At 42.1% G+C, this 15,000-nt stretch overlaps 2 protein-coding genes across 2 annotated transcripts in view; one reads left to right on the plus strand and one right to left on the minus strand.

The window, feature by feature from the left end:
- Positions 1–15,000, minus strand: part of LOC307257005 (uncharacterized protein) — a gene marked incomplete at both ends in the record, with an annotated part of 262,163 nt that overhangs the window by 41,065 nt on the left and 206,098 nt on the right. The gene's annotated exons all lie outside the window — the stretch shown is intronic.
- On the plus strand, positions 6,720–12,970 carry LOC307256611 (uromodulin-like; the record flags this gene model as incomplete). The annotated part of the gene is made up of 9 exons (XM_080035642.1): positions 6,720–7,200; positions 7,448–7,534; positions 8,011–8,100; positions 8,754–8,956; positions 9,347–9,504; positions 10,663–10,911; positions 11,447–11,606; positions 12,296–12,368; positions 12,790–12,970. 9 exons carry the CDS (start codon positions 6,720–6,722, stop codon positions 12,795–12,797), a joined length of 1,509 nt encoding a protein of 502 aa, XP_079891768.1. The 3' UTR covers positions 12,798–12,970.

The following is a 15,000-nucleotide window of genomic DNA, read 5'->3' on the forward strand; positions in this document are numbered from 1 at the left end:
TGTGTGTGTGTGTGTGTTTGTCTTTCTGTGTGTGTGTGTTCGCATGTGTGTGTGTGTGTGTGTGTGTGTGCATGTGTGTGCAGGTGTCTGTGCATGTGTGACTGTGTGTGTGTGTGTCTTTGTCTTTCTGTGTGTGTGTGTGTGTGTGTGTGTGTGTGGGTGTTGTCACTTCAAGTTATTTAAACAGATTCCTGAGTGTGTGTGGCTGAGCAGGTTTGAGTTGGTTTTGGCCCAATACCAGCAGGGCAACATGACAACATGAACATTAAAAAAAAAAAAAAAAAAAAAAAACTTTATGTGTGAGAAAGTTGCACACACCTTTAGAGGCATGATTTATCTCAGCCCCAAATACTGGGAAAAAACAATGGTTGCGTTCCGAATCGCATACTTCCTACTATATAGTATGCAGAAAAAAGATTTAGGATGTCCCGATTCTTGTGGCCAGATTTAGGATGGTTAGAAGTACCCGGATGTCCTACTTCATGCGGCCAAGATTGTTAGTGTTGAAAACTGCATCCTATTTGGGCGATTCTGACCCACAATCCATTGCGCACGTGAAGTGACGTCACATCGACGAAGCCTCCAAATGAAAACAAACGGGGATGCGACATATATAAAAGCCAGAGGCAAGTTCAAGGTGCAATGTTATGTAAGGGATAATGTATAGCGAACGGGTCACTTGCTAGAAATAAAGGCCGACAAGCTGAAGCAGGAGCCTGGGGCAGTGACCACCTTGACTAAGACATTTCCTGGGGGAAACACTGACATACCTACCTGGTTGTTATGCACAGCTTGTTGTCAGTGTTTTTAACATGGTTAACGTGGAGACACAGGCGGTTATTTAACTTCCCCTTCCCAATTTATATATCAAAACGTAGACAAATCTGTCACCTTTCAGCTCATATGTTAACCTAAACTGAGGACTTACAGCATTTGAACATTGTGCCTCATAGTTCTCCCACTGACTGTCATGTTATTTTAACATCTTACAGTTTTTAACAAAACATACATTTGATTTATTTCTTAAACTATGTTCTCTCTGTCATTTTTTAATCATATCCACAGGAATCCTAAATGTGCATCCTCAGCAAAACCTTGTGGTTCTCACAGTTCAAAATCTTAACAATTTTTCCCTAATTAGATTACATAAGCTCACTGCTGGAAAACCCCCGCATTGTATCTTTACCTAGCACTCGCCCTGTACGTGCGCATTCACATAAGCCTGCTTTGCCTGTTCCGCGCGTTCACCTGCATTCTTAACTCCTGACCCCGCGGCTGCCTCACAGGTAACACAGGTAAACAGGTAAGCAGACTGCACAGGTGAACTCCTTCCCATCGCAGACAGACTGCAGCCACCGCCACCATGACACCAGCCTTCATCATCCTCCTCTGCCTAGCACTCACGGTATTTACACTTTTAACCCTTCTATTGTGTTATACTCTAATCTGACCTGTTTTCAACTTCAGATATGCAAAACATGCCTTGTATTTATTTTTTATTGGAACAAGATGTTATGATATCCTGAGGAAACAGCTAAAAAACACATATCATTTAAGTCAATTCTGAAGGTCTCTAAACAAAAATGTGTAATATGTGGTGTTGCGGGTCAAATTTGACCCAGCAGAAATGAGTGGCTGTTGCATGAAGTTGTTAGTGGCTCTGTGGATCTAATGTGGTTAAAACAAGAATCATCTTTGACTCTGGACACCTCCTGATGGTATTTTGGGCCAAAGAAAATCTACGTAGGGGAGAACGGGGGAATCTGCTTTGCTTAATTGACCAAACCCCATCATTATTTTACTAGTCCGACATTAGTTACATTAGCTTTCAGGATTCTTACTGTTACAATATGTGTTGTTATGGTAGTTTCAGAGTGGAAAAAGTAAGTGGATCAGTTTACCCCACAGCTGGGGTAAAGTGAGCCACTTGACAACTTTTTTTAAAACAATCATATTTTCACTGCCCTTTGTCTTGAAAAATTCTGCTAATGCCCATTTCTTGGAAACATCCTGAATTAATGGGAAATGTGTAATTTGAGTGATAAATAATTTTAGCTCGCTTAGAGGGGAGCAAATGTAAAAAGTGGCTCAGATTACCCCGTTCTCCCCTACCTTTTTTTAATCTTAGAAAAAAAAAAAAAAAAAATCCTAACATAAATCTACAGATGTCACCAGGCCCGCCCACATAAATGACTGGGCCACTGAAAACCTCCAGTCAATGGACCCCCCTTACTCGTGCTTTACTCATATCAATGTGTGTGCATGCGCTCATCCCTAAATAAAAACATACATGTATTTGTAGAGAGACTCACTATCTTTTCAGCCACACATGTTAACGTCTCAGCAGCTGCTGCAGTGCTGCTCTAAAACCCCTATCTTTTCTACATTGAGTTCTCATAGATAATTCCCACTGATAAGAAGTTGTTTCATGTCATTTTATGATGCATATGAATAATATTGAGTTTCGACAGTAATCGGTGTGCCTCATTGCCTTTTTTTTGCCACATTTTCGCTCGTGGGAAGTTTTAGTTTGAAAGGGACACACCAGGAAATGGTGAAACTACAGCGAAAGCTGCCGGTATGATGTCAATATAACTGTCAACAGAGTATTTCCCTATCAGTTAAAGCAGAGGGACACTGAGATAAAGTGTAGCGTCGCTGCAGACTCGCCTCCGAGGGTCTTACGAGGTTGAATGTTTGACCGCTGTAGTGTGATTACAGGGTCGGTGAAAAAAAGTCAGACGCAGACACACAGTAGAGGTAGGATGTGTGTTCCAGTGGTAAGTGAGAAAATACGTCTCTTTCGCGATTATAATATATTTTTTTAAATAGTATCACATTTTTGACTTAGTTACCAATTTATTGTAATTCCCCAACACTCACGCAATTGTTTAAACTCAACAGATCTCTACAAAATAACATTGGTCTTCTTTAGTAATCACTGCGTTTGTTACAGGAGCAACAACAAAGGACACAGATATGGCCTATGCCACGGGCAGACACCTGTCTGGCATATGCAGTATGTTCAGCATGTGACATGCAGCTCAAGCAACATTTTTCAAATTGTACCTGGCTGGTAAACCTGTTTTCTGTTATAGCTGAAGGGTCCAAATACTTTTCACTATTTATAGAACAACCAGACATAAGCAGCAGAACGACTCGGGTAAAGTAATCCAGCTAAAACTATATGGCACACAAAAAAGTAAAGGAAAGTAATGCATCATTTTATTAAAGAACTACATTTATCTGATAGACACCTGAATTCATCAAATATGTGTATATATTAGGGCTGTCAAACGATTAAAATTTTTAATCAGATTAATCACAGGATTCTGTGGATTAATCACGATTAATCACGATTAATTTTACCATTCGAAATATGCCCGAAAAATTCGAATTTTCTCTGTATATTGTTGTACGAACGGAAAGATAAAGGACAGAAGGTGGATATGTACATTTAAAATTAGAATTTTTATTAATTGAAAATCCAAATGATGATACTGAAAATAAATTTAAATCAAACTAAAATATATACCTAACACACCATAATTCAATTGGTCTGTCTCTTTACTATGTCTTTGGGCAAATATAGACTATAATGGCATTCATTTGGTGAATCTATAGGTTGTGCATTCTTGAATACAACTTGATTACAGTCCGCGGTGTGTGTGTGTGTGTCTGTGTGTGTGTGTACGCGCGAACACGTCCTAGGGGACTGACCAGGAAGTCGACGTTATGTTGATGTCTACTCACACACACACCTCTGAAAACTGCAGACGTTTGTGTCCTCGCGGGCTCTGAACAGAGCGGACAATGTTTCTCCTCCTGTTGCTCCCGACATCAGCTGCCACCCGCGGCAGTTGATTTTATATACTATCTATGCCCCCGACACAGACGTGACCGTTAGCAGTTTAAAACACGGCATGGGCTAGCGTGCTGTGATGTTTGGCTGCGCGCAGCTACTGATCCTGGGTCAGCCGCAACGTTTGAGTGGCTGTAGTACAGAGCCGGTGGGATGTACGGGGCGGATCAATCTGCACATGCGTTAATTGCGATAAAAAAAATTAACGCATTAATTCCAGAAATTAATCACCTTGCGTTAACGCGATAATTTTGACAGCCCTAGTATATATATATATATATATATATATATATATATATATATATATATATATATATATATATATATATATATATATAGGGGAGAACGGGGTAATCTGAGCCACTTTTTACATTTGCTCCCCTCTAAGCGAGCTAAAATGATTTATCACTCAAATTTACACATTTACCATTAATTCAGAATGTTTCCTAGAAATGGGCATTAGCAGCATTTTTTCAAGACAAAGGGCAGTGAAAATATGATTGTTTTAAAAAAAGTTGTCATGTGGCTCACTTTACCCCAGCTGTGGGGTAAACTGATCCACTTACTTTTTCCACTCTGAAACTACCATAACAACACATATTGTAACAGTAAGAATCCTGAAAGCTAATGTAACTAATGTCGGACTAGTAAAAGAATGATGGGGTTTGGTCAATTAAGCAAAGCACATTTTCTAAACACTTGAAAGTAACTCTGAACAAAATCAAATACAACACATTATAATTCAAAAGGTTTTAATAAGATTCCAATGAAAGATAGAACTAGTTAGATTAGAACACAGTCTGGGGGTCAGAACACAGGACCCTTAAGGCCAGGACACACCAGCCCGATAATCGCCGTCGTCAAAAAAAAAGACGAATCTGTTTGGTGTGTGCCGTGACGTCGGCCGACGTAGAGGTCGTCGGCCGACGTAGAGGTCGTCGGCCGACGTAGAGGTCGTCGGCCGACGTAGAGGTCGTCGGGCTTGTTTTGAGCCTGTCGGCAATCGGCGGCCGACCGTCTTTCATTTGGAGCAATTTGATTGGTGGAGGGCTAGCGAATCAGTGAAGCCCGGAAGTGAGGCGGGTAGCACAAACAGCTAACAACAGCTAGCCATCGTTTTAATGTGTTTGTTCGTTTCGTTTTGCGAGTACTCACATGCATCAACCCTTGTTGACTGCTTGACACCATGCTCGACACTCTCTGCTAAAAATTGTGCTCTTATGGTCCATAAATATAAATACGTATTTATATCTATGTTTATGCTCTAGAGAGCTGTCCCATCATTTCCGGCTTTCGTATTTTTTCGGGCCACAATACAGATTAGCGCCGCCTGCTGTTGTGGAGACATTACAAGCGCGGGACGTACGGAAAATAAGCAGTCGTCTCGGTGTGTTTTTGGGCCGCGACGGAAAGACTGGAGCTTCCTGAAACGGCGACTCCAGTTTTTGGGTAGTCGGAACGTGTCGGACTGGTGTGTCCTGGCCTTTAGAGCCAGCTTGTGTCTGGGGGTCAAAGCATAGGAAAATCAGAACCAGCGAGAACAGCCTGGGACTCAGAACACAGGAGAAGACCCAACTGGATTATAACATCAGCCTGTCATACTCTACAACTAGGCCTACTCTACATTCCAGCTCTGAAGGTTACAGGGAAAGATGAGAAGGTGCTCTTTCCGTGTGGTTGCCCCAGGTCGTCTTCCTGGTGTATTTCCTTGGCATGATGGCTTTTCTACAATGTGTATGACATTAAAATAAAACATATGTCACATAATATTACATTAAGATATGTTTAAGACTAAACTTAACTTGTGCCTCATGGTGGGGGAAAGTGAGACAGTGGCTCACTTTACCCCACAGCATTTGGCTCACTTTCCCCCACCACCACAATTTGAGAAAAAACTACCTCTCTTAGCATTTCAGGCTAATCTTCAGTTATCAGCATCACATGGTTTCATATGTTGGTAGTTCATCAACACGTATGATAGAAGTTTTTCTACGTGAATACATTTGCTTTGGCACAACAGTTGATTAAGTTGACAGCAAGAAAATTTACTTTTACATGCAAAATACTTATTTTGTTGAAAAAAACATGCTTACGACAGCACCATGAGGTCCTCTCTTTCAGGGCCATGGGGAAATGAGAGGGGCTTGAAAACATATATCTCACATGACCACAAATGTTTTCCGTTGCCTAGATACAGGGGGTGGCTCACATTACCCGATGCCTCAGATTCCCCCGTTCTCCCCTATATATATATATATATATATATAAGGTGTCAAATTATAAATTATACAAGCTCCCTGGCCAACCTCCAGTCTCCCTAAACTCAGTTCTGCGGTACCCAGTCCACCGGCCCTGGGTTAGGTCGGGGGAGTACATGTAATTGATGTTGTTTTAAAGGTATAAAGTTAATCTCCATCGAACGCTTGGCGAATGTTTATACTCAGCGCGTTAATATTTGACTCTCAGAGCAACTCTCAGAGCAAGTGCCCCGCCCGGCCCGTTCCCCGAAACATCAATCCTCCACGTTCTGGCCGTGCTTAGTATAAACATTAACAGCTGATGGCTCTGAGACAGGCTTTTTAAGATCGCTGTAAGCGCGCACACAGGACGATCATGTAACGGATGGTGAGTAGATATTGACACTTTACTCAAGTTACGATAAATAACATGTTTGTTTTGTTGTTATGGTTGGTCGACTTGGTTATAGTGAATATTTCGGTTAAAATTAAAGTTTATCTTAGTGAGGTTCTTGGCCTCCAAAGACCATGGGCCCCCCAAAGGGCCGGGCCCTAGAAAGCTTTTCCCTTATGGGCGGCCCAGGTTAAAAAAAAATGTTTTCCTCCTTTTGGATTTCTCCATGCAGGTTGATTTACAACCGACCCAAGCCAGCTCTGTGAGGTTTAACTGCAGCGGCACACTGTGCCCTTCTGGTCAGGACTGCCTCCAGGTGGACGGCACATCTCGCTGCTTGGACCCGTGTGATCACTACACGCCGCTAGACGACGCCTGGAGAGCCACAGACTTCAGGGAATCGCTTTATCACTGCGACGTCCGCTCAGACTGGCAGGGCTGGTACCGTCTGTTCCTCGGTAACAGCAGCGTTCAGATGCCAGACAGATGCATTGAGAAGTACACGTGTGGAACTCGTGCTCCAATGTGGCTGCAGACGCCCCATCCACTGCTCTCTGCAGGCATCATAGAGGCCCAGGTCTGTGCCAGCTGGTCGAGAGGCTGCTGCCATTTCAAGTCCAACCCAATCCAAGTGAAAGCCTGCCCAAGAAACTACTACGTCTACAAGCTCATAAAGCCCAGTGCCTGCTCTCTAGCATACTGTGCAGGTAAGCAACAGGTATTCCTTCTATTCCGTCACACTGTGGTTTCAAAGTTGAGCCAAATGCTAAGATCTAGATCCAGAGGCTTCAGCTGCTGAAGCACAAAGATATAAGTCTAGTTCTTCAGACTGAAAGTGAATGGAATCCTTATTCCATATATTGCATCAGAAGATGATCTTGTCTTCAGGATAATTCAGACCTTTGGTGCCATCAGATTCTCTAGTGGACTAAGTTGTTTTGTGCTCCTCATCAGACGTCAACACAACAATACCTGTGTGTGACACCTGCAGTGCAGCTGAGACCTGTGTGATCGATGACAAGAACAACTGGAGGTGTGAAGGTCAGTCTGAGTGACCATTCCACATGATTTACCTTGACGGTTTTTTTTTTGTATAATTCTTTTTATTTTGTTTTTTTTGTAACAATAATCAAACAAACAAACAAACAACACCAGACAATACATACAAACTAAGAAAAGAGAGAAAAAAATAAAAATAAGAAAAAGGACAAATGTGTATGTTGTTCATTATTGCATGATCACACACACACACACACACACACACACACACACACACACACACACCTTGATGGCTTTGACACAAAAAGAGTTAAGTGTATATTTAATTTACCATTTCAATCTTTCCTGGTAGAAACTTCCACAAGAGCTCCGACTACTTCACCAACAGGTCAGATTGTCATGTGCTGCTTTGTGTGGTGTAAAATCTGTCCACTGTAGATACTTTGAATGACAATGTTTTTCTACTTTGGTACCATCAGATTCTCTAGTGGACTAAGTTGTTTTGTGCTCCTCATCAGATGTCAACACAATGATACCTGTGTGTGATACCTGCAGTGCAGCTGAGACCTGTGTGAGCAATGGCAATGGCACCGTCTGGAGGTGTGAAGGTCAGTCTGAGTGACCATCAAACATCCACCATTCCACATCATTTTGACACAAAAAGAGTTTGGTGTATATTAAATTTAAAATTCAAAATATTTTTCTTTCCTGTTAGACAATTCCACAAGAGCTCCGACTACTTCACCAACAGGTCAGATTGTCATGTGCTGGTTTGTGTGGTGTAACATCTGTCTACATGTTGTTGAAGCTCAAAATACTCTTATACCCACATTACCTTGTTCCCGCTGTAGATACTTTGAATGACAATGTTTTTCTGTATGAGTTTTCACCTTGAAACTGAGGCTGTGTTTGTAAAGCCCTACTAAATGGTAAAAGGACTCCACTTATATAGCGCTTTTCCCTGGTTTTTCACAGACTCAAAGCGCTTTACATTGTTTTGTACACATTCACCCAATCACACTCACATTCATACACCGATAGCAGCAGCTACCACGCAGGGTGCAAGCTAACTATCGGGAGCAATTTGGGGTTCAATGTCTTGCCCAAGGACACTTTGACATGTGGCAGGTAGGCGGGGGATCGAACCTCTGACCCTGCACTCCAGAGGCGACCTCCCTGCCCACTTCGCCACTGCCGCCCCTAACGCCCCTAACGTCTTACTTATACTAATCTTGATTCCATTGCCTTGTTCCCACTGTAGTTGCACCCAGTCTTCTAGAGCCGGAGCTGGTGTGTGGACGGAAGCAGATGCGTCTGGCGGTCCCAAAGATGATCCTGGAGGAACACGGCTTGAATGCTTCCTCTGCTCACCTGATCGACCCGCGCTGCCACGAGCAGGTGGACGGCCAGGAGACCACAACCTACCTGGTGGAACGGAGGGAGGTCTGTGGAAATGTGGTGAAGGTCAGTGAGAATCCAGAACAATTCAAGGCACTTGTCTTAAAGAAAAAAGTCAAATACCTTTATCACACCCTGGCCCGTCCACACACATGTCTGCGACCCTTTACTCCTATCAATGAGTGTGCATACGCTCATTCCTAAATCAACACACATAACACACATACATATATTTGGAGAGAGAGACTAACTCAGGGAAGGGGACTACAAGATGGATGGACACACACACTCTCTTCGTTGTCCATTGAATTGTCCGCGAGCAACTTGTGGATGGTGTCTACGGCACTAGAAAGATTCCCCACTTTCTGTGAAATGGTCTTCAAGATAGCGATGATAACAGCATACATCAGCCTCAACAAATTTCAAACTATTGTGTCCACCCATTGTCCTTTCCAGAATGACGGGACCCACGTCACATACTCCAACATTGTGTTCTTTTACCCCTCCAATCGGTCCGAGGCATCGATCTCTGTCCCGAGTAGTTTCCTGTTCTCCTGCGTCTTCCCACTCGATGACATCACCAGCCTGGACGCCGCCATCGGATTCCAGCCGCCGTGAGTTCACCACCTTCACTGCGTCACAATTATGTTCTAATCTGATCCCTGAGGGTTCCACACATTTCTAAGATTTTCCTTCCCCCAAAATGAGGCCCTATGTTCCCACAGCCTGCTGGTCCCAAAGCCCCTCTCAGATATCAGGCTGGTCATCCCAATGTTCCCAGGTTTATATTACAACTTGTAGGATGTTCCTGAAAATGGCGATTAGGTTCAGGCATCACAGCTGGGTGGTTAGGGGTAAGGGGACAGGGAGAGGTTAGGATATTAGTGAGACTGACACACATAGACATTCTTTTCACTATTATTATAGTTAGATTACTTGGTATGTGGGAACACAGGGATGTGGGAACATAGGCACGCTCCCTTCACAATTATGTACTAGCCTGACCTCTGAGCTTGGGGTCATCCCAATGCTTCCAGGTTTAAACTGCACCAAATTAGATGTTCCCTAAATTGGCGATTCGGTTCAGGCATCACAGCTGGGTGGACACAGACAGACAGACAGACAGACAGACAGACAGACAGACAGACAGACAGACAGACAGACAGACAGACACACACATTCATACAGACATACTACCCTGACATATTACCTCATTGATGTACTAGCCTGATCGTGAGCGTATCAATACTCCCAGGACTCAATGGGGTAATATGTCAGGGTAGAATGTCTCTATGTGTGTGTCGGTCTCACTCCTATTCTAACCTATTCTACTGCGTTATTTTACCGTTTGTGTTCTGTGTTGTGTCTCCTGTATGTTTAGTTAGTCTGTAACTTTGTGTTGCTGCTGATGCCTACCTGAACAGGTCTCTCTTGTAAATGAGACCCTGGGTCTCTATGAGATTGTACCTGTATAAATAAAGGTTAATAAATAAAAAAATAAAAACCTCTCCCTGTCCCCTTACCCCTAACCCCTAACCACCCAGCTGTCATGCCTAAACCTAATCGCCAATTTCAGGAACATCCTATTTGCTGCAATATAAACCTGGGAGCATTGAGCCCTGGAAAAATGTAGATGTCCAGCATCTTATCTTCACATTAGTTTCTCACCGATAGATTAGTCTGGAATTTCTCCAATCTCCATCGATTAAGTTTGCCTCTAAAAGTCAATTGAAATACATTCATAACAGTTTTTGTTTGTCGTCTGTTTGTAGACCGGTTGGGGAGGGTATGGTGAGTTCTGGCGATCCCACCAAAGTGTCCATGACTCTGTACACGAGGCCGGACTTCAGCGAGGCGTTCCCGGCCGGCCCCGTCCGCCTGCCGCTTGGCTCCGCTCTGCACGTCGGCGTATCCGTGAACAACACCGAATACGACGGCTTCGGGCTGCTGCTGGAAACCTGCTACGTCACAAACTCTCCCAACGCCAGTGACCCACGCAAACACTTCCTCATCCAGAACAGGTGACAAATTCAGCTTTATTGTAAATATCTTCAATATGTGCCAGACATACAGAGGAATCGAAATTGCTTTAATTATTGAATTATTTTATTGAGTGTAGTGTTTTTAAGTAACGAGCAGAGTGCAGTTCCTCTAACGTTGCCGGGAGAATCATTATTTCCAGTTCGAGGGCAGATTTTCACAGTAAAAGTGCAGCTAAACGAGGCCGTAGCCATGGAATCGACGTGGGTGACATTCTAAATTATTTTAAAAAATTATGTATTATTTAGATTGATGATGTGTGCCTCTCCTGGAAAAGCACTTTACTTCTTTACTTATATTTGTAATATATATATATGTTGGACTGTACATTTTGAGCATATTTTAGTGTCCCTCTCAATGTATATTATAAATACGACTCTTGGAGCTAGATAACAACAGAATATGCCCTTGCCTATTATTATTATTATTATTATTATTATTATTATTATTATTATTATTATTATTATTATTATTATTATATATATGAGCTGCTGTGTGATTGTCTCCTCCCTCAAGGTGTGCCGTTGACCGTCGTCATGTGCAGGTGATTGAGAGCGGTGCTTCTCTGCGAGCTCGTTTCTCTGCTCTGCTGTTCCTGTACCACGGGACCTATGAGGACGTTTACCTGCACTGCAGCATCAGCATGTGTGACCGCAGCAGCGCACCCTGCAGCCCGGTGAGTGATGGAAATAATTTTAGTCAATGATTGTATTCCTTTGTGATTTTATATTCTTTTCTGTACATGTGACATATATTGTATAATGTTCCTTCAGGGAGAGGGATCCCTTCCTCCGTCACTCACTTCTACATTTAAAAAAATCCTGTTAAAGTTTTTTTTTTTTGTGGGAGATTTTTCTCAGCCGAGCTAAGGGTCTAAGGGCAGGGTGTCATACTGTACAGAATGTAAAGACCACTGTCTTACTTTCCTCATAACAATTCAGCAGTCAGTGGTCGTCAGAAATGCTAAAAGTTTAACTTCAGACATTCAGGGTCAAGGGTTCGACCTTCATGGTTGAATGCACTTATTGGAAGTCGCTTTGGATAAAAGCTTCGGCTAAATAAAATGCAACGTGGGGGCGCCTTTAGCTCAGTTGGTAAGGCGTCCCCCTCCCGGGCCGGGCCCAGCAGCAGACCCGGGTTCGATTCCCACCCGCGGTCGTTCTCTGCATGTCACTCCCCTCTCTGCCCCATTTCACCTCTGTCTCTCTGCACTATCAAATAAAGCATAAAAATGGCCAAAAATATCTTTAAAAAAATAAAATAAAATAAAATAAAATGCAACGTAATGTAATACTCTTATCAACATGGGATTGGAAAAATATGATTTTTGTGAATAAACTATAAAAACTTCATGTGGGTTTCTAGAACTGTTCAAAGCGCCAGGCTCGGTCTGCAGCCTCCTCCGATCAGCTTCCTGTTGCTGTCGGACCAATCAGCTGTGAGTATTTCACTTTAATAAAAACACATCTGTTCTTCTTTGAAACATGCCCTGCGTTCCAAATCAAACAATCTTTTTTTTTCTTTCTATTCTGCATTCTACATATGACAATACAAATAATCTAGTTAGTATGCTACAATTGGGACATACTTTTACTTATTTATGTCATCATATCATTGACGTCACTTCCGGTGTGCACTGGATTGTGGGTCAGAATCGCCCAAATAGGATGCTCATTTCAACACTTAAAATCCAGGCCGGAGGTAGTAGACATCTGGGTATTTTTAAGCATATTAAATCTTACCACAAGAATTGGGACAACGTAAATCTTTTTTCTACCATACTAGATAGTATGGGGGTTGGAACACAGCCATGGTCTTTATGTTTTGATCGATAAATGTTTCTCTGTTTGTGTCTTCAGGGTTTTGAGGAGCAGAAGACGACGTCGCAGCTTTTTACTTTTTTTCATTTTAATAATTAAAAGAAAATCAACGCTGATCAATGTAACCAGATATAATCACTAGCTGGGTTTACATGGACACTTATATTAAGATTAAAAACGTTTCGTCAAGACCAAACCAAATCAAACCGTTCCTTATAAAGTCCTTAATCTGAATAAAAAGGTATAAAGTGAATGATATTTCATTGGGATGCAGAGCAGTGATTTTAACCTTTTCATAAACAGATCAGAAGAAAAATAGTTCCATGTAAATGATTAAAGCCGATACAACATTTTTAATTCAAACTATTTGACATTTTAGTATCATTGGAGGGATTGTAATGCAAGTCAGGAGCGATTCACTTTTTTTTTAAAGATTATTTTTTGGCAAATTTTAAGCTTTATTAGACAGTACAGAGTTGAAATGGGGAGACAGACAGAGAGAGAGAGAGAGGGGGGATGACCTGCAGTAAGGGTCCACGGGTCAGATTTGAACCTGCGACCACTGCAACGAAGGCCGGAGCCGATATGGTAAACGCTCTATTAATAATTGCAACAGTCCGCTCTCAGTGAAGCAAACAATGTCAGAACCAATTTGCACGTGTCAAATTGATTGAACGCTTTTGGCATCATAACATCTGATCCATTGATTGTATTAAACGTCCATGTAAACAGTAAAGTTGGAATCTGCAAACTGAATTAATTCATTCGGTTTGAAGAAATATTATCCATGTTAACTAATCAATCAATCAATCAATCAATCAATCAGTCTTATAAACAGTGTGAAATCAACAAAACTTGAAGCTGATTACTTTTTATTTTTGTGATGATTACACAATAATAAAATATATTACACTTTTCATTGAGTCTGTTTTGTACCTGAGTCAAAACTTTTTACTTTGGTATAAACATTCTGAGCTCCTGCACCAGTGTCTGATGGGGGGGTGGGGCACACCAGTTTGTAAACGCTGCCATACTGAGACATACAGAGAGTTTTGTGGAGCTGATGATAGGCTTAATCAACTTTGTGTCAACTCGTTTGGCGATGGCTTGAATCTAACCAACATTCAGTTATATTTTTATAGTTTTAATCTTGCCCCTGTAAAGCACTTTGAGTGGCCTTGTGTTTGAATTGTGCTATATAAATAAACTTGCCTTGCCTTGCCTTGCCTTGTATAAGCAATTAATATAGCATATAAGCAATTTGCACTTAGCAGGACCTTTGACCTCTACGAATACAGTGAATAAAATAAAGTGTGAGAATGATGTAAATAGAGAGAGATAGAGAGAGAAAGAGAGAGAGAGAGAGAGACAGGGAGAGAGAGAGAGAGACAGCAAGAAAGAGAGAGACAGACAGCGAGAAAGAGAGAGACAGACAGAGAGAGAGAGAGAGGGAGAGAAAGCCAGAGGGAGTTTATGGAAATGTAATATCCAGCTGATTAATCACAGTGAGTGTCAGGTGCTCAGTCATCTGATAATGTGACAGACAGAGGCAGGGCGGCTTCCTCTCCGACCCAACGCTAATTATAGACATAATGACATTCTGTGTGTGTGTGTGTGTGTGTGTGTGTGTGTGTGTGAGTGAGTGAGTGAGTGTGCTTGTGTGTGTGTGAGTGTGTGAGTGAGTGTGCTTGTGTGTGTGTGTGTTTGGGATCATGTACACGTCTCATCTTTGTTAAAAGTGATTGGATACTTTTTGTTTTTTAAAGGTGTAGTCAGTGATTCTGGAGAGCGCTTGTTGTCAAAATCACTTTTTGTCAAAATCAGTGAATATCTCCTCATGATCCGCTACATGTCTGTACTGTGTGTGCACTGAAAAAAAAATCCAGTGTTAATACACAGCTTAGGCTCTGTAAATGGGCATGTCGCTGGCTAAAGTGGGACCCACTTTTGTTTACTTTCTCTTTTACTTACATACCAGTTTACAGAGCCTAGGCTGTGTATTAACACTGGATTTTTTTTCAGTGCACACACAGTCCAGTGATTTACAAGTGTCTCAACCTATAACAACAGGGTGTCCTCAATTTATTCTCCTTGCCAACACACACACACACACACACACACACACACACACACACACACCATGGTGGCCTCCATTAAGTCCACTTGCCGACAATGTGAACCCTGAAATGTTGAGTTCCCCATAGTTTTATGTTAGATAGGTACAGTATGGGTCCCCAGCATGTAGTTATT

Source organism: Ammodytes marinus (genome assembly GCF_949987685.1).
Source record: "Ammodytes marinus genome assembly, chromosome: 10".
Classification (NCBI taxonomy): domain Eukaryota; kingdom Metazoa; phylum Chordata; class Actinopteri; order Uranoscopiformes; family Ammodytidae; genus Ammodytes; species Ammodytes marinus.